The sequence below is a fragment of the Neophocaena asiaeorientalis genome, unplaced genomic scaffold (assembly GCF_003031525.2).
Source record: "Neophocaena asiaeorientalis asiaeorientalis breed wild unplaced genomic scaffold, Neophocaena_asiaeorientalis_V1.1 scaffold689, whole genome shotgun sequence".
NCBI lineage: Eukaryota > Metazoa > Chordata > Mammalia > Artiodactyla > Phocoenidae > Neophocaena > Neophocaena asiaeorientalis.
Genome location: NW_020175666.1, coordinates 1882817 through 1902681, shown reverse-complemented (window position 1 = coordinate 1902681; position 19865 = coordinate 1882817). Strand labels below are relative to the sequence as shown.

Below are 19865 nucleotides of genomic sequence, written 5' to 3'. Positions count from 1 at the left end.
TTTGATGATACTCATTCTACCAGGTGTGAGGTGACACTTCATTGGGGTTTTGATTTGCCTTTCCCTGATGATTAGTGATGTTGAGCATCTTTTCATGTGCCTGTTGGCCATCTGTATGTCTTCTTTGGGAAAACGTCTATTCAGATCCTCTGCCCATTTTTAAATCAGATTGGGATTTTTTTCTATTGAGTCATATGAGTTCTTTATATATTTTGGATATTAACCCCTTATCAGATATCTTTATTTCCTTCAGTGTTTCATTCTTTTCCCAACCTTGCCCTTTGCCCTTACTGTCTGCCCAGCCCTGGGTTAGTCACCTCATTCTTGATCCTTCACGTCTTGGCCCCATTGGGTTTCCATATTATTTATTCATGTAAACCACTTCCCCAATCATAACATTCAAAACACTGTTTTGTTGCTGTGGCTCACTCCTTCCTTTTTTTTTTTTGTAGAGCCTTATTGAAATATAATTCACATAGCATACAGTTTACCCATTTAAGGTATACAGCTCAGTGGTTTTCAGCATAGTCACAGAGCTTGGCAACCATCACTACAATGTAAGTTTAGAACATTTTTCATCACCACAAAAAGAAACTCCATGCTCATTAGCAGTCAAGTCCTATTTTTGCCTCATCCCTTTAGTCCTAGGTGACCACTAATGTACTTCTGAATCTATAGATTTGCCTATTCTGGACATTTTATATCATTGGAATCATGCAATATGTGGTCTTTTGTGACTGACTTCTTTCACTTAACATAATATTTTCAGGGTTCATCCAGGTGGTAGCATGAATTAGTACTTCATTCCTTTTTAGTGCCAAATAATATTTTCATCTTGTAGGTATACCGTATTTTATTCATCCATCATCAGTTGACGGGCACTTAGGTAGATTCTACTTTTTGACTGTTGTAGCTAATCCTGCTATGAATGTTCGTGCACAAGTTTTTGCGTGGATGCATGTTTTCATTTCATTTGTATACTTAGAAATGGAATTGCTGGATCATGTGGTAACTTGATGTATAACATTTTGAGCAACCGTCAAACTGTCTTCCAAAGCAGCTACACCGCTTTACATTCCTACCAGCAGTAAATGAGAGTTCCAATTTCTCCACATTATCGGCAACACTTTTTTTATTAAAGTATACTTGATTTACGATACTGTGTTAGTTTCAGGTGTACAGCATAGTGATTCAGTATTTTTGCAGATTATATTCCATTAGAGGTTATTACAAGATAATGGGTATAAATCCTTGTACTATACAGTGTATCCTTGTTGCTTATCTATTTTGTATATAGTAGTTTTTACCTGTTAATCCCATACCCCTAATTTGTCCCTCCCCACTTCCCGCTTCCCTTTGGTAAGCACAAGTTTGTAACCACAGACTCTATGTCTGTGAGTCTGTTTCTGTTTTGCATATACATACATTTATATTATTTTTTAGATTTCACATATAAGCAATATCATATAGTGTTTGTCTTTCTCTGTCTGACTTATTTCACTAAGCATAATATTCTCTAGGTCCATCCACATGGCTTCAAGTGGCAGAATTTCCTTCTTTTTTATGGCTGAGTAATATTCCATTGTATCTATACCACACCTTCTTAAGCCAGTTGTCTGCTCATGTGCACTTACATTGCTTCCATGTCTCAGCTATTGTAAATAGTGCTGCTATGAACATTGTAGTGCATGAATCTTTTTGAGTTAGTTTTAATTTTTTCTGGATATATACCCAGGAGTGGAATTTCTAGAGCATATGGTAGTTCTATCTTCAGTTTTTTGAGGAACCTCCATACTGTTCTCCATAGTGGCTGTACCAATTTACATTCCCACCAACAGTGTATAAGGGTTCCCTTTTCTCCACACCCTCTCCAACATTTGTTATTTGTAGACTTTTTGATGACAGCCATTATGACAGGTGTGAGGTGATACCTCATTGTGGTTTTGATTTGCATTTCTCTAATAATTAGCAATGTTGAGTGGCTTTTCATGTGCCTATTTGTCATCTGTATGTCTTGTTTAGAAAAATGTCTATTGAAGTCTTCTGCCTATTTTTTATATTGAGTTGTATGAGCTGTTTGTATATTTTGGATATTAACCACTTGTCATTCGCATCATTTGCAAATATTTTTTCCATTCCATAGGTTATCTTTTCATTTCCTTTGCTATGCAAACGTATTTATTTTTGCTTTTATTTATTTTACCTTAGGAGACTGATCCAAGAAAATATTCCTATGATTTATGTAAAAGAGTATTCTGGCTATGTTCTCTTCTCAGAGTTTTATGTGAGCGAATGTTCTAACCTCATTGTTTTACATGTGGCTGTCCAGTTTTCCCAGTGCTAGTTGTTGAAGAGCCTGTCTTTTCTCCATTGTATATTCTTGCCTCCTTTGTCATAGGTTAATTTACCATAGGTATGTGGGTTTATTTCTGGGCTCTCTCTTCCGTTCCATTGATCTATGTGTCTGTTTTTGTGCCAATAACATGCTGCTTCGATTATTGTAGCTTTGTAGTACTGTCTAAAGTCTGGAAGGGTTATACCTCCAGGTTTATTCTTTTTTCTCGGGATTGCTTTAGCAATTTGGGGTCTTTTGTGGTTCCATATAAATTTTAGGATTATTTGTTCTACTTCTGTAAAAAATGTTCTGGGTAGTTTGATAGGGATTGCATTAAATCTGTAGATTGCTTTGGGTAGTGTGGTCATTTAAATAATATTAATTCTTCTAATACAAGAGCATGGGATATCTTTCCATTTCTTTAAATCATCTTCAATTTCCTTCATCTCGCCAACACTTTTCATTGTCTTTTTTATTATAGCCGTCCTAGAGGGTATGACGTTATATCTCATTGTGGTTTTGATTTGCAGTTCCCTGATAGCTCACGATGTTGAGTACTTTTTTGTTGTTTATCGGCCATTTGTATATCTTCTTTGGAGAAATGTCTGTTCAAATCCTTTGTCTGTTTTTAAAACTGGGTTATTTATCATTTTGTTGCTGAGTTGTAAGAGTTCTTTATATATATATTCTAGTTACCAGTCCCTTATCATCTATGTGATTTGCAAAAATTTTCTCCCATTCTGCAGGTTGTCTTAAGTTTCTTGATGATATCATTTTCAGTGTTTTTAATTTCGATGAAATCCAGCTTATCTATTTTTTCTTTTGTCACACTTTTGGTATTGTATCTAAGAAATCATTGTCTAACCCAAGATCATGAATATTTACTCCTATGTTTTTCTCCTAAGAGTTTTATAGTTTAGCTCTTACATTTAGGTCTCTGATCCATTCTGAGGTAATTTTTGTATATGGTGTGATGTAGGGGGTCCAACTTCATTCTTTTCCTGTATATCCAGTTGTCCCAGCACCATTTATTAGAGAGACTATTATTTGCCCCATTTTATTGTTTTGGCACCCTTTCCAAAAACCAGTTTATCATAATGTAAGGATTTATTCCTGAACTTTAAATTCTATCCCATTATCTTAATGTCTATCCTTTTGACAGTACCACACTCTGTTGATTACTATAGTTTTGTAGTATGTTTTGAAATCAGGAAATGTGAGTCTTCCAACTTGGTTTTCTTTCTCAAGATTGTTTTGGTGACTGAGTTCCTTGCATTTACATATGAATTTTAGGGTCAGCTTGACAAACTCTGCAGAAAATAAAGGCAGCTGGGATTTTTATGGCAATCACATAAATCTGTAGATCAATTTGGGGAGTATTGCCATCTTCACAACATAACATTTTCTGATCCATGAACATGAGATGTCTCTCCATTATTTTTAGATCTTGTTTAGTTTCTTTCAACAACATTTTGTGGTTTTCAGTGTAGAAGTCCTGCACTTCCTTTGTTAAATTTACTCCTAAGCATTTTATTCAATTTGATGCTATTATACATAATTTCACTCTTAGCTTACTCATTGCTAATGTATAGAAGTAAAATTGATTTTTGTATGTTCGGCCACCTTTCTGAACTTATTTCTTAGTTCTAATAGTTTTTTAGGGGATTCCTTAGGTTTTATGTATATAAAATCATGTCATCTGCAAATGGAGATAGTTTTATTTTCTCCATTCCAATCTGGATGACTTTTATTTACTTTTCTTGTCTAACTGTCCTGGCTAGAACTTCTAATACAATGCTGAGTAGAGGTGGAGAAAGCAGACATTCTTGTGTTCCTGATCTTGGGAGAGAACTCCCAAGTCTTTCACCGATAAGTATATGTTAGCTGTGGGTTTTGTTTTTTTGTTTTGGCTGCACCACACAGCATGTGGGGTCTTAGTTCCCTGACCAGGGATGGAACCTGCACCTCCTGCAGTTGAAGTGCAGAGTCTTAACCACTGGACCGCCAGGGAAGTCCCACTCTGGGGTTTTTGTAGATACCATTTGTCAAGTTGAGGAAGTTCCCCTGTATTTGTAGTTTGCTAAATCAGCATGCTTTTAATTACTGTCTTGATGTCTGTATTCCCTGCTACGCTGTAAGCCTAGGTATGTCTTATTTGTTGCTATCTCCTTAGCATGTGGAGAAACCACTCAGTAACGATTTCCAAAATGACTGAAAGAAATTGTCCTTTCAGCTTTGTGTCTTCCTTTGTTTTGTTCTCATCCCAACTTTTGTAAATGGGGTGTAAACATTGTTAAAATTGTCAACATTGTCTTAAACCCACATCTTCCTGCTATTTCAGCTATTTCTATTTTCTTGCCCATTGGGATTACTGGAGAGCAGATAGCTAACATTATCTTGTTATAATCTCCAATACATCATGACCTATATTCTTTTATAAAGGCTATCGTCTAACCCATTGATCCTCTCACTCTTTTGAAATCTGCTTTCCTAAGTCTCAGGAACATTTCAACTCTGGCCAACATTCCCTTACCCTGCTATTACAAAGTCAAAGTTACTTTCTTCCAGGATTCCCATCACTCCCGGGTTCACTGTTGGCCAACACTCAATCCAGAGGCGGATTCCCTCACCTTGCTCATTTGGTCCTCCGTGCCAGGAAGCAGTCACGGGAACTAGGGAAGGCCTTATCAGATGAGCTATGTGAGCTTCTCCCCAGAGACTTGGGGTTGCTGAAGCTCCTCTCCAGTCTACCCATTCTGGGCTGCTTCCTACAAACTGTGTACAAGAAGCTTCTACCTGCCCTTGGACTCACCAGGAAAGCTGGGGTGTACTCCCATTGTGAGAACATTTCTGTTCCTCTCTCTCATCTTCATCCCATCTGCTCTCCTCTAACTTAGTAAACTACGATATTAAAACCGACCGGACAACTCCTCTTCCTCCCCTCTCATCATATCTGTTTCTTTTGAACAAAGCACACACTTCGGTTGTCACACTGGGGGCCATGTTTATGTTAAAATTATTTTGAAATATTGAACTCTTACTTTAAGGAATGCTAATACTCTGTGCTTTGGTGTATGGTCCTTGGACATTTGAGGCTATGTTGATCTTAACTGATTTCAGAGTCTAGAGATTTCATACACTGCAAGTCACACCCTGCTGAGAGTTTGTCTAGCTGATGTCATCTACATTCACGTTGATCTACTGTCAATATGGCAGTAAAGTGCCTTATTCTAACAAAGTTAGCGTTTAGAACAGTTTCCCACTAGGCTTAAATAAAGTGTCTGGAGGAAGGGGCCACCTCCTCCTACTCTGCATGAGGGTGAAATATGGGCAGCGGTGGCCCTGTTTCTGCTGATTTACCAACAGCAGTTTTCACAAGAGTGAGTCTGCTTCTATCCTAATAAATCCATCTCTCCAGCCTTCAGACCAAAGAAATTCTTTCTGAGAGCTGAGAGTCTGGATTTGCCTCTGGTGTTAGGAAAACTCCCCACCTCCTTTGGCAAACATACACCTGGTGATTACCAGGCACCTTTCACCCCTAGGGTGTGCAGCTTTCCAGAGCTAGCTTTTAAAGAGAAATGTATCCAACTAGGACAATAACATGAAAACTCCAAGGACATAAACGAAGATGGAGAAATAGTTGGAATCCAGGAAACGGGAGGTCCAGCACTACATCCTTCACTCACTACGGAAGTCCAAAGGCCAGAGCTGCAGAGCTGAACGAGAGAGCCAGAAGCCCAGCAGGGAGCAGGAAAAGCGACCTATGGGAAAAACGGAACCAGTAGTTTTATCTAATTGCTTAATCATGGGAAAAATAGTGTTCCAAAGGATTTTGAATTTCTGCTGGGGGTTAGAAGAATTATTAGGATAACGACATAGACCAAGCAGATTTTTTTAAAATTAATTAATTTATTTTTGGCTGTGCTGGGTCTTCGTTTCTGTGCCAGGGCTTTCTCCAGTTGCGGAGGGCGGGGGCCACTCTTCATCGCGGTGCACAGGCCTCTCACTATCGCGGCCTCTCGTTGCGGAGCACAGGCTCCAGACTCGCAGGCTCAGTAGCTGTGGCTCACAGGCCCAGTTGCTCCGCGGCATGTGGGATCTTCCCAGACTGGGGCACAAACCCGTGTCCCCTGCATCGGCAGGCGGACTCTCAACCACTGCACCACCGGGGAAGCCCCAAGCAGATTTTTTAAATGAGGTAATTGCTAACTCCTGGAAGAACAAAGACTTCTTAGAAGAAAGGAAATATGAACCTAGAGTTTTTCTTCACTCAGCAGAATAAAATAAAAATTGAGTATTGATTTAACAAAAAAATGCGACATAATATATTAGAGAATGGAGGGAGAAAAGATACAGGCATGAAAGTGGGGTTAGGAGCACCCCAGCCCCATCTTCCATGAGGAGTCAGTAGCCATTTAAAATTGATAAGTCAAGGGGTAACCATATAAAATATTATTTAGAAGTAAAGAGTTCAGAAGAAAGAGTTCGGAGAGAGGAATTTTGGATAGGAATGGGGCAGGGGACTGCTGTTTTTGCTTCATGCTTTGTATGAATGTCTTGAATTTTTAAATTATGTACCTTGGGCTGGACCTTTATGAAAAATAAATAAGCAAACTAGCAAATAATCTGAGAGACAAGAGTTTAAGACTCAAGAGAAGAGGAGGGAGACGGAGAAGAACAGTTGAGGTGGCTTCTTTACCAGGTAGGCAGGAAAGATGTTTGATTATAGTTGTAGAAAAAAATGTCTATGCAGAGATATCACTTGAATCCAAGAGACAAGCCCTCGAGAAAAGCCACTATTCCCCGGGGGTCCACAGCCAGCAGACCAGAACTCAGCTAGACCAGAGGACAGAGTTATAGTTATTCTAGCTGCCCCTCTTCTCAGCCCTTCCATCCTGTCCAGGGGATCGGAGGAACTGACTTCCCCTCCACTTTGCTGCAGGCACTCAGGTGCTAAATGGACTATGGTTTGTGCTCAGACAGGGCAGAGTAGGTGGGTAGGGTGCCTCTGGGGAATTTTGAAGAATAAAGTAGGGACATTGCCATCCATTGGAGCCATGGGTGTGATGGAGCTGGTCCAGCCTTGCCAGTAGGTGGTACAGGTGCTCCCTCTGTTGTCTGGTGGACCTGAACAGCATCTGTGGGAATGGGGCCTGGCCTCTGTAGTCACTCGAAGGAAAAGCTTCTGTACTCACCCCGGACCTTTTGCATTTGAGCATCTGTGTCTTTCTCTAAGACAAATTCCCAGTGATCACTCAAGAATCTGGCCCTTGTTCCATTGGGCTGTGCTGCCCCCAAAGGTGTGATACATCAAAGCCTGCGCTGCTTGGAGCATAGTCAAAGCCGCCTTCGAGGATCCTGGGCCAGGTCCTCAGCTGGGTGAAGCTCTGGTTAGCCCACGATCATAGAACAGGTCATCTGAATACTTCAGAACCCCAGCCTGGAATCCCAGGAGAATGAAGCAGAAGATGATCCCTCGTGGGAGAGCAGGGGAGAAGCTGCATCTCGGTGTCCCCCCCATCAACCCAATCATTTCTCAGTCTGCCCGCCCACAGGGTGCTGTGCGTGACATCGGAACGGTCCGTTGGGTGTTTGCAGAATTAGTCGTACTCTCCGATATCTGAATCCTGTTTCACAGCCAGGTGGCAAAATAAAGGTCTTCAACTCCATGACAAATAGGATCTTAGTTCTGGATGAAAAATACCTTTGGGGGAGGGGAAATCCAGCCAGCAAGGTGGACGCCTCCCTCACTCCTATAATCCATAAAATGGTCATCAGATAGCTCTAAAAGATCATGCCCCACCAGAGTGTAGAAGAGCTTCCAGAGAGTGACCAGGCCAGACCCCACTTAGGAGAACTGACATTTGAGAACTCATTCCTAGAAGCATCTCTCCAGTGAGGGAATCCTAGCAAATGCGTGTGTCAAGAGAATAGGAGGGCTAGAAACTGCCAGGGTGTGACCGTTCTGAGAAGAAACCATCAGAAGGTTGATGCCATGGGCAGGGGTGCGCCATCATGCAAACGCCCATACTCAGGTACTAAGTTAGCGTTTGGAGGTGGATGCATCCCGGTACGAGGAACAAACACACAGCCGACTAACCTGCCTCTCACAGGAACTGCTGCGAAGTGTTTGCAATCATTTCAGTAGCATAGCAGGGTCAGACACACAGCATAGCTTGGGCCACGTCATTGGGCCTCCTGGCCCTGGGCTTGGCTGACCAGGATAGATGGCCATGGTTATCAGCATGGACTTCAGAGGTAGACAGAGCTAATGCCTGAAGACCCCAAGTCCTGGGCCATCAGACTGCCCTCTTAGGTAAGATTTTCTGCATGCGAAACACTGGTCCCGACTGGTCAACACAGACTCTGCTTTAAAAAAATGGACAGCTCAAAAAAATGAATGGGCTGCTTTGGCAGGACTCAGAGATGACCTTCACCTGTACCTCCGGGTAGAAGGTCCAACACACCTGCACACTTCGTTGCTCCAGCCACACGCCTAGAAACCCAAGTCCCCTGACTCAGTGACTGTGCCCTCCGCAGCAGCTGGGCCTAAGCAGCCCCCAAGCGGAGGGACACAAAGGACAGGCCTGCTTCCCCGGAGCGGGAGGTTACCCTGGTGGGAGTGCATGTGTGTACACAAACACACACACCGGGGAAACCCAGGCCCAGAGAGCAGCTCTGCGTGCAAACGCGGTGGTTTGGGGTGACGTCAATCTTCTCCCTGGAACAGAAATAGGTTCCCTGGTTCTTGCCACCTCCAGGCCCAATGGGGACAGAGGCAGGATTACAGTGGAACAGTACAGCACATGTCATGCCTGTGCTTTCCCTCTTCCCTCCCCCATCTCCTGTGCTCCATCAAGGGCCCTGACCCACCAGGACAGAATCCAGGAGGACCTCAGATATAGCCAACTCAGTTCAACGATGGGTTTTCCAACCTCAAAAAATGTTCCACTCGCCTATGTTTTAAATTAAGATGATAAAACTTATCCAAATCTAAACATTTAAAACTTTCAGTTTCATATAATAGCCAGTTAGGAGGAGGGGCTGGGAATAGGGAAAGGGCAGGGAGTGTGGAATAGAAGAAAAGGTTAAGCGGAAGGGAGGAACGGAGAGTATATCAGGTGAGAAAATAGGAACCACTCAAGGTATATCAAAAAGGACGTATTTAACACAGGGAGTGAGTTGCTCACAAAATTGTTGGGTTTGCTGGAGGAGCGCAGGCCAGACACAATCACCACCAGCTCCCAGGTTCACCACTAGCTTTCAGAGAACCAAGAAGCTGCTGCTGCAGCCGCCACACTTACCAGATACGACAGGGGGCGGCCAGAAACGGTCACAGCTGCCTGCAGGCCTAAGCAGGTGACTTGCAGGACAAAACCTCACATCTGCTGAAGCCCCCGTGTCTGCCCGCCCTGCCAGAGGCAGAATAATAAGGCTCTGCCTCTCTGCTGCCTTTCAGGTCATAAGTGCATCTCACCGATGGGACTTAAAATATATCCGGGACTCTTCTAAAGGCTTCCAGCCCCTGCCAAATGGAAGAGGGTATAGAAAGGGGGTATAAAGATTGTCAGGTGCCAACAGACAATAGTCAGCACAGGGGAAAGAGAAAAATGGGAGGAGAGGGAACGACAAGCAGATGGAGATGGAGAGCTGGCGGGGAGGATGATTCAGACAGACAGGGGCAAACAAATGAGGCGTGGCAGGGAGCAATACAGACAAATAAGACAGGAGAGACTGAGGACAAGACAGAAGTCAGGAGATTATGTAACAACCTAAATGGGAAAAGAATTTGAAAAAGAATAGGTACATATATGGGCTTCCCTGGTGGCGCAGTGGTTAAGAATCCGCCTGCCAACGCAGGGAACAGGGGTTTGATCCCTGGTCCAGGAAGATCCCACATGCCGCAGAACAACTAAGCCCACGAGCCACAACTACTGAGCCCGCATGCCACAACTACTGAAGCCCGTGTGCCTGGAGCCCATGCTTGGCAACAAGAGAAGCCACTGCAATGAGAAGCCCGTGCACCGCAACAAAGAGTAGCCCTCACTTGCCACAATTAGAGAAAGCCCATGTGCAGCAACAAAGACCCAGTGCAGCCCAAAATAAATAAATTTATTTATAAAAAAAAAGAATTGATACATGCATATGTATAACTGAATCACTTTGCTGTACCCCTGAAACTAACACAACATGTTAATCAACTATACTCCAACCTAAAATAAAAAGTTAAAAAAAAAAAACAGAAGGAGGAAGACTGGGGTCTATGGATGTTGATCGCAGTGGTGGCCATAGACCCAATCATCTGAAATCTGTTGCCAGTGGAAATGCTGACTTGCCCGACACCAATCAGAGTGGTAGCTCTCAAACGTCATTGTGCATAAAAATTAGGAATAGCTTTTCTAAAAAACTTCAGAAATTCCGATCTGGAAAGTCTGGTGCTAGACCTGGGAATCTGCTTTTTTCTTTGAAAGCTCTCAAGTGATCCTGTGGTCCTCAGGTGACTTTTCAGGACTCACTGCTTTTGCAGCTCCGCTGAATGGTGGAAATGCTCCGGGCTGCAGCAACCAGGATGGCTATGAAATACCCGATGAATTCAAGCTTAAAGTCTGCTCTGGTCAGAGGCCTCCCGCCACCCCTCCCCCACCCCCTCAGCCCCACGCCTGCTGCCCTGGACGGCTGAGATCCCTCCCCACCACCTCCCAGCTCGCTGTTCCCCTCCTTCCAGCTCCCAGAGAACTGATGCCCTAGTTGATTTTTACCTCTAAACAAGCTAATTAAGCAGTAATCCTGGAAGAATCCATCACTCTGACAACGTTGTTGATTAACCATCCCCCAGCCAAGCCAAAACTGCTTAATATCCCAACGGAGTGGTCAGTAATGAGTAGAGCTGCGGCACTGGGCTGCGCAGAGCAGGTGATGCCTGGATATCAGCAGTTAGATGCAGAAAGGGCAGGCGGGCCAACTTTGCGGCCAGGTGGAGGACAGTGGAGAGGACGATGGATGGGCTTGAGGCTGCACAGGCTGCGGCATCCCTAGCCAGATTCTAGACCATTCTTTCTGAGACCACCGAACGCCCCCAGAGGGTTTCTAAGGTTATGAACAACTCTGGACCATGGGAGAAGGACCATGTGAAAGGGGCTCCACACAGAGACATAATTCTCCAACTTCATAGCTGTGGCAACTGTTTAACTGCCGAGTAAGAGAAGGTTTACACAGGCAAAAACAATAGAATGACTGCATTCAGGGATCAATTTCAAGTCCAGACTGATACATCTTTCTTTTTTTCCACACTTAGACTCTTGTTTTAAACACCCCTCCGTTCCCTTAAAAGATTTACTTTCTTCAGTGCTCAGAAAACAAGTCTCTTGGACCGAGCAGGACGTGGTAAAACACTGCCCCCTGATGGTCACAGTTGAGGCCGCTTCAAAGCATCCACCTTCCAAAGGTTCCTTCCCCTCAAGTACCCAGTGTGGGCTCAGCAAGGAGCCTCCAGCCAGCCTGGCTGGAGCTCGCCATCTGAGCTGCCATCTCTGCAAAATTGCCCCATCCTCTGTCTGACTTTGAATCCTCATCTCATTTCTTCCCTTTTTTGGCATAAAGGATGGATGACATTGGTAAATACTCTTTTGTGTTTTGTTTTGTTATATTAGAAGATAACAATTTATTGTTTGAACAAGGGAGTGATATGATGAAAGTAGAGTTTATGGTAGATTAATCTAGTAAAATGTGTGGGATAGATAAGAAGCAAGAGAGTTGATTCAAGGAAGCTAGATAGGAGAATGTGGCAGTTAATATATAAGGGCTTGATTTAGGAGAGAAGACATAAAAATTAAGCATGTAGTCATGAATCTAATAGACCCATATCCACAGTGTGCTGTTTCCGTCACTAAATCAGGTTTCACTTATTTTACTCTATTAGCTATGTCAGTACTTACTAGAAGACTCTATGTTATCATTTAGAAACTGCATCTCTCTCTCTCTCCCCTCCCCCCCACCCCCCGACTTCCAGGTAGAATTTGATCTTACTCATGTAAAGCTCACTCAAATAGGAGTAGTCCTTGTATGGAGAAGAATTCTGAGTTGGTAAATACTCTTGACCAAGGGAAGGAAACTGACCCCCAGCTGTGCCCTTCTGATGGGATCACTGACATGCCATGTCATCTTATGTCTTGAAGAGTTTCCAATTCTGTTCAGGCACAAAGAAAAGAAAAATAGTTGAGAGTAAGTGCTCAATAGAGTTAAGAGAATGAATGGCTGAGCATGTGTGGTGTAGAGACAGGGAGCATGGTGGAGTGGACAGAGCACTGGGAAAGGCCTCTGGAGTCCCAGGTTCCAGTCCTGGTTCTGCCTCCATCCAGCTATGTGTGCTTTGGGAATGGCCTTCTCTTTCTCGGCTTCCCTTAAAATGAAGGGACTGAAGTTGGAGATCTCTAAGGTCCCTTCCACGGCACACACTTGGGGAGCCAGAGCCTAAGAATTCTAAGCCAGAGACAGCAATTAGGCAGGAAAAAAGAGCCCCTAACAATACAGCAGCAAGAGCTCTTACTGGGACCCACTCTCTAGAGAAATAAACGATGCTGTTTTCCCTCAGCCTGGGAGGGGCTACTCCTTTTATGATTTTTCAGCGATGAAAATTTCAAAAGCCCCTTCTCTGTATATTACAGCATAAGGAATATGGTCCATAATATTGTAATAACTCTGTGTAGGGACAGATGGTTGCTAGACTTACCATGGTGATCACTGCATAATGTATGCAAATGTCAAATCATTTTGTAGTTTACCTGAAAATTAACATAATATTGGACATCAACCATATTTCAATTAAAACATTTTTTTAAAAAACCTTATGCATGGAATGAGAAAACAGTGCCCCTTCACTCACCCAGAGTTGGTCATTAGCTTTGACACTGCCCTGGAAAGGTGGAATCCAGGCCACAGTGCAGCCACGGATGGTGGTGAGACAGTGACACCTCGTGGCTATCTCCACTAATCACAGCCCAGCCCTGCTTCTCGGCACTTGCGAAAGCCCCGTCCTTCCCAGGGCAGCATTAACCCTCAGTGAGTGGGAATGATGCAGGGCCCTGGGTTGTAATCTGAGTCTTGCCACTGCCTCTCTGTCTGACCGTCCTCAGTTTCTTCAAAAGGGAGTTTGGTCCTTAAGTCTTTCCCTTCCAACTGCCTTGTTCTCTGGACTTGCATGACTCACGGTGTGTAGTCAGGGATCCTAGGTCCATGCAGTGTGCAGGATGTCCCTACTGAGAAGGCATGGCCCCGAGTTCACCAGTAGGACCCTGGGGTCCCACCCACCCCGTGATCATGCACGGTCCTGCCGCACACCCACCTCCTTGAGACAGCCAGACCATTGACCACAGATGTTCCATCCAAGGCGTGCCTCCATCCCGGCTGCCAGTTGCTGAGGTGGGAAGAGGTAACAGGACCAGCCAGAAGGAAACCTCATTGAGCCAGCTTTCTATTGGGTGTGGGGAGGACTTCACCTGCTCTTGTCCACTTTGGGTACCAGAATCTTGCCCTATTGGTGGGACTCATAGGGTTCATGCATCCCCAAAGAACAATGTAGAAGGCTTCTTTTTAATACACTTTCCTCCCTGTACTGATACCCACACAAGCTGCAAAGAACGAGGGTTGTGTGCCGAAGATTCTGAACCTCCCGCCAGGTACTCAGGATGTTTTGGCATGGCTGGAGACACAGAGGCTGAGTTTTGGGGTCTTTCCTGAGTATCACATTATTCTTACCCTAGAAGAACTGGGCTTCCTGCCTCTTGAGCCATGTCCCTTATCACTAGTTTCTGGTCTGTATTTACTTGTCTTTCTCCAAGTGTAATCTCTGAGTGCTGCATGGTGTCCGCAGAAGACCGTGATGCTTTCCAATATGGCTGTGTTCATGTCACCATCACTCCCTATGGCTTCCCTAGACTGTCCCCAAGAAGTGTACAGTGGTAACACCCAGGAACCCCTTGAAGAGGGAAGTCATTCATTCAGGTTGGGGATGCAGTTTCTAGAGTTGCCACAGCTTCTGGTGGTATGTGGCAAATTTTCCCTGGTTATTAAGGAGAGTATGTAAAAATACTTTTTTGGAGATGGAGAGCACATGAGCTATCATTTTAAAACACCTACTCTACATTAATCAGGGTCCAGTCCAGAGACAAGAATCATACCAGCTGTTGGAATAGGGAAAATTTAATACGAAGAATGATTAACTAGTGAAGGGTAGTTAACTACTAAAAGGGGCAATAGAGGACTCTAAGGAAGACAGGAATAGGAAATGCTGGAAGGAGCTGCCACCTCCAAGGATAAGGGAGGTTCCCCAATGATGGAAGGAAGAACTTGGATGAGATTCAGACCACTTGGGAGAGAGTGTGGCTGCAGCCCACTGGTTGGTGGAGAAGTTCACTGCGGCTCCAGCCAGGAGCTGAAGCACAGGAGGTACCCCTGCTGGGAGCCAGAAAAACTCCCTGAGAGAGCCCCACTGGGTGAGAGAGCCTAGATGCCGCTGGCAGTCACATTGCAGGAAGAAAAAAGGCACACTGGAGCCAGGAAGGGGAGCTCTTCCTCTGTGCGCCTTGCAGTGTCCCCCTAGCACCCTCTACTGTCTCTCTGGTAAAGGACAAGTGTTGACAAGGTCCAACTGCAGTATTACAAAGCAGGGCAAGGAAGGGTGAATTTGGAGTTGAAAGCAACAAATTGATCGCAGGAACACCTACTCCATGGCAGGCCCTGTGCTTGCATTTCTATCAAGAATCTAGTATAATCTCAAGCATAATTCCTTGAAATAGATAATAGAATTCCCATTTTAATGTTAAGAGGGTACTGAAAGCTAGAAGTAACCTGAGAAGGACATGCAGCTAACATACGTGGCTGGGCTGGTGTTTTGACTGCTGTGTGTGTGATTCTAGAGTCCAGTCTCCTACCGCAAGCTAACAGTGCCTCTCTCCGTAAAGGGTGAAGGGCAGTGAGATCCTGCTCTCCTCCCTTCAACCCTCCTCCTCCATGAACTCACATAAACCTTCCCAGCATTGCTTCTTGGGCTCTCCTCCTGAGAGAGACCGACAGTGTGACAGACGCCCTGGGGTTGCTCTAAGGCAGTGATTCCCAAACCGGAATCACTGGAAGAGCTTGGTGAAAATAGAGGCTCCTGGGCCTTCTCTGTAGGTACCAATTTAATAGGTTGGCAGGGGGAGCTGAAATCTGCATTTAACAAACTCCCCAGAAATCCCGATGCTCCAAGAAAGGAGCATCAACCTCTCCACTGGGCTGGAAGTGGCAGGTGAGAAGCTGCCTGGCCTTCGCTGGGGGGAAGGGGACTTCACGCTAACAAGCTCCTCTCAGCCCCAGCGCCCCGCGGAAAGGTCAATATTGATACCTGGCTTCTGAAATGAAAATCAAATAGGACACATGGATCTGCTTCATGGGTGATGAAGTTGTAATGGCTCTTACGGAGGCTGAATTGATTCCTATCTGTCAGCTGGAAAATTGGAAGATGGGCTCCAGGACTCCTGGCCCCCTGGCCTGGCAGTCCTTTAGGCGTATTGTCTGGACAGGAGGTATTTCTGAGCTAGAGCTTGCCAGGCAATCCCATCCGGCGCAGGAATAAGAGCCACCAGCTTTTGAGCACCTACCATGTGCCAGGAACTATGCTCCAATCCTTAAACACGCCTGCAAAGGTTAATACCACAACTAGGAGACAGGAAACTGGGGGTCTGCCCAAGGCCACACAGATACAGGGGCGGAGCTGAAATTCAGGCACGTGTGGGTCTTACTCCAAAGCTTACTCCATGGCCTTGGGAGGGGGACCAGCTCCTGGTTCAGACCCCCTGCTGGGGGAGAGCCACGCTCCAGGAGGCCTGGGGGCCATGTGCTCATGGTCAGGTAGTTAACATCTTCCCTTTGGTGGGGGTTTTAACATCCATAAACCAACTCAGGAAGCGTTATCAGATGCTATTATCTAGGTCCTTCAGAGAGGAGCTAAAGCAGAGGATATAGGCGAGGAGTCTGTCCTGGTGAGGGGTCTGTCCCAGAAAGGCCTCACAGGGTCAGTGACATAAACCCATAGAACTATAACACCAAGAATGAACCCTAACATAAACTGTGGACTCTGGGTGATAACGACATGTCAGTGTAGTTCTTTGATCGTAGCATATGTACTACTCTGGTGGGGGGATGCCTCCCACCAGGGGACAGGGGGCAGGGGTGGGAGGGCACGGGGCATATGGTAACTCCCTATACTTTCCCCTCAGTCTTTCTCTGGACCTAGAATTGCTCTACAAACTAGTCTATTTAAAAGAGAAAAAAACCTACTGCCTCTTTATTTATTTATTTGGCTGCGCCGGGTCTTCGTTGCGGCGTGTGGGATCTTTAGTTGCGACATGCGGGATCTTTAGTTGCGGCATGTGGGATCTTTAGTTGCGGCATGCGGGATCTTTAGTTGCGGCATGCGGGATCTTTAGTTGCGGCATGTAGGATCTTTAGTTGCGGCATGTGGGATCTATTTCCCTGACCAGGGATTGAACCGGGGCCCCTGCATTGGAAGCACAGAGTCTTAGCCACTGGACCACAGGGAAGTCCCCCAAATTACTGCCTCTTAATGTGGTTGTGAGATTGTTAAGTAAGTTATAAAAGGGCCTAGCGCAGGATTTGGCAGGCATCAGGGTCCCTGGCAGCTGAATGAGGGGAGGTATCACCCCGTAAGCTCAGTGTAGACCCAGGAGGACCCTGACAGGGGAAGAAGAGCAGTGCTCCTCTCTGCCACCTCGTCCCCCTCAGGGAGCCCTCTGGGGGTGTGGGGACAGGTGTAAGAATTAAGGACCAGACTGAACCAAGTGTTAATAAACCAGAAGACAGGACAGCAAATATGGCCCAGGGCTGGATATGATAACAGGCCCAGGTCTAGGATTTGTAAGATCAGTCCCTCCCTCTCTCCCTCTCACCACATAAACCTCATAGCGAACAGAAGGAACCAGAAGGGACTGGCTATTTGGAAAAAGCATAAATCTGGCGGGCCATTCCCCTGCTCTGAAGCCCGTACTTGCTCCCCAGTACCCTCACCTGGCACACAGGCCTTCCCTCCACTTCCTCTGCTCTACGGCCACTCTGGGTACCATTCAGTGGAATAGAAAAGAGAATGGGTGGGTGTCCAGAAACCCAAATTTTAGACCCAACTGTGTGGTAGCTGTGTGACCTTGGGAGCACCTCTCCTCCTCTCTGTGCCTCAGTTTCCCCAGACTGGATTCTTTCCTTCCTCCTTTCACTGAATACACTACTGAGTGCCCACTATGAGCATGACAATCTCTAAGGTCCTTCCTGTTGTGATATTATGTCTTATTCAGTGTAGTTCAAATGCACTGGGAGAGATATAAAACACACACGAAGTGTAATAATGAAAATGAAGAAGTCCCCTTAATCATGGTTCCCAGAGATGTGCATTTCCTTCCAGGCTCTGCCTTTTGAATCCCCATTTGTGTGCCCACCTTTGTGGGAATGGAACACTTGTTTGCAAAGTGCTTAGATAACTTCAAAGATTGCAGGGCTGTGACTTTGCCCTCAGTATCTGATCCAGGATAAAAGTGGTTGCCTCCGGACCAAAGAGCTTGATCCTCTTTGAGTCCCCCTCCATGGTCACACCTGTCCTCCCTGTCAATCCCCCTCCCCTATGAGACGATCTAGAGCTTCTCTGGGGGGAAGCACATGATGCTCAAACAAGCATGAGATCGGCTCTAAACAGGGTTCCAATTCTAGCTCCAACGTTTACTTGCTGTGTGACCTTGGGGAGTTACTTAACATCTCTGAACCTTGTTGTCCTCTATCTGTTTGGTGGAGGAAGTAAATTCCTACCTGAACAGGTGTTGTAAGGTTAAGCAAAATGACACAGGTAATGTTTCTGGTCACATAAATAGCAGTACCACTTTATTTAATATGAGCTATTAGGTATCTTGTCCTCACATGAGAGAATCCATGTAACGCATTAGGACAGTCAGTGCCTTGGTAAGAACTCCACAAGCTATTTCTCTCACCCTCTTCAGTCAGTTTCATTTTCCTCCCTGTGACTGCCAGGTGGCAGCATGGGGCCATGGAACAGAGCCCTCTCATAATGTGAGTGCTGTCAGGGACCCTGGAGTGACAATAACCACAGACTGTTTATTGAGCTCTTACCATGCTGGGTGCATGAGGGCACCTCATAAACACCTTCCTTTAACCCTTGTAAGTTCATATGGGGGGAGGTTCAGTCACCTGCCTCGTGCAGGGGAGGAATGACGGGCTCAGGCAGGAGGATCCATAATGGAGCAGAGCCTATAATCAAAAGCTCCCCTGCACGCAGCCCGGGCACCTGCCCGCTGCACTTGGCAGCCTGGTGGGTTGCAGGAGCCTCACCAGGTGGATGAGGACAGTGGGGCCCAAGGAGGGGAGAAGGGACCGGAAGCCAGGGCCCTGACCCCAAGCAGGTACGCTTTCCTGCAGGACCCAGTCTCCAGGGAGGATCCCCTCGGCCAAGGCCCCCTCTGCCGTGAGGCTCAGCCTGGGGCACTCTGGGGGCGCTGGGAACCCCAGGAAAGCAAGCACATGATGTCCTCCTGTCTGATCCTGCTCATCCAACAGGACCTCTTCCGATCCTCAAGTAATCTTTACCTCCAGGAGCCACGGTGATTTGTGGAAAACTTCCTCCAAATCCCCAGCTAATCCTCCTTTGGCTGAACCCTTCAGTGATCGCATTTGCGGCTGGTGGCCTCTAATCCCTCCGGCCCCAAGAATTCCTGGGAAAGCACATGTGCAGACCTGTGGCATGCTGGGGCCTGGTGCCCAGTGAGTCTGAGCTGGGCGCACCGGGGACCTCCAGCTTGTCCCTCAGCGTCAACCTCCTTTTCTCCCTCCCGCGAGTCTCACCGGCAGCAGGTGGGGGAGAAGCCTGGGTCTGTGCCTGGCGGTGCCTGGACAGGGCAGCTGGCCGACAGCCGAGAAGCTGGGGCTGCCACCCTCTACACCGCGTGATTCTCAGAGGGATGCTCTTGTTTGAGGTTAGGGCCTCAGTTTCTTCCTCTCAAAAATGGGGATAAAAATAGTCTTTAGGGATGCTTATGAGGATGTACGAAGGTAACGTATTTAATGAGCCTAAGGCAGAGGCTGGAACCTAACCAGCCATCAGAGCTGGGCAGCTGTGGTTAACCTAGAGTGTCTCCCTGCCATCCCCACCCCTCAGTAACGACCTCAGCCCTCCTCTCTCTCCCACCTCTGGAGGCGCGGACACCTGCACAGCAGCTCCTCACACAGGCTGCGTGGTGCAATGGCGCGAGAGCCACTGTGGGCTGTGCGGGGTCTAGGGCTGCCAGTAGGGCCACGGTTCCGGTGCTGGGGAGAGGCCGAGGACCTGCAGCTCCGAGGTGTACCCAATGCAGGAGAGATGCCTGGTGTGGCCACCGTCAGGTGCGGGGCTCAAGCTCTTGAGAGGTGAAGGAGTGCAGGGCCAGGGAGGCAGGCAGGCTGGGGTGGGGCAGCCCCGCATCCCTGGCAGGGGTGGACC

At 46.2% G+C, this 19865-nt stretch overlaps 1 protein-coding gene across 1 annotated transcript in view; it reads left to right on the top strand.

Moving 5' to 3' along the window:
- CAPN13 (calpain 13) overlaps positions 1-19336 on the top strand; it is a 92915-nt gene extending 73579 nt beyond the window's left edge. The window contains 1 exon segment of the mRNA XM_024731517.1: positions 19226-19336. Within this exon segment, the coding sequence (XP_024587285.1) occupies positions 19226-19336 (111 nt within the window).
- The last annotated feature ends 529 nt before the right edge of the window (positions 19337-19865 follow it).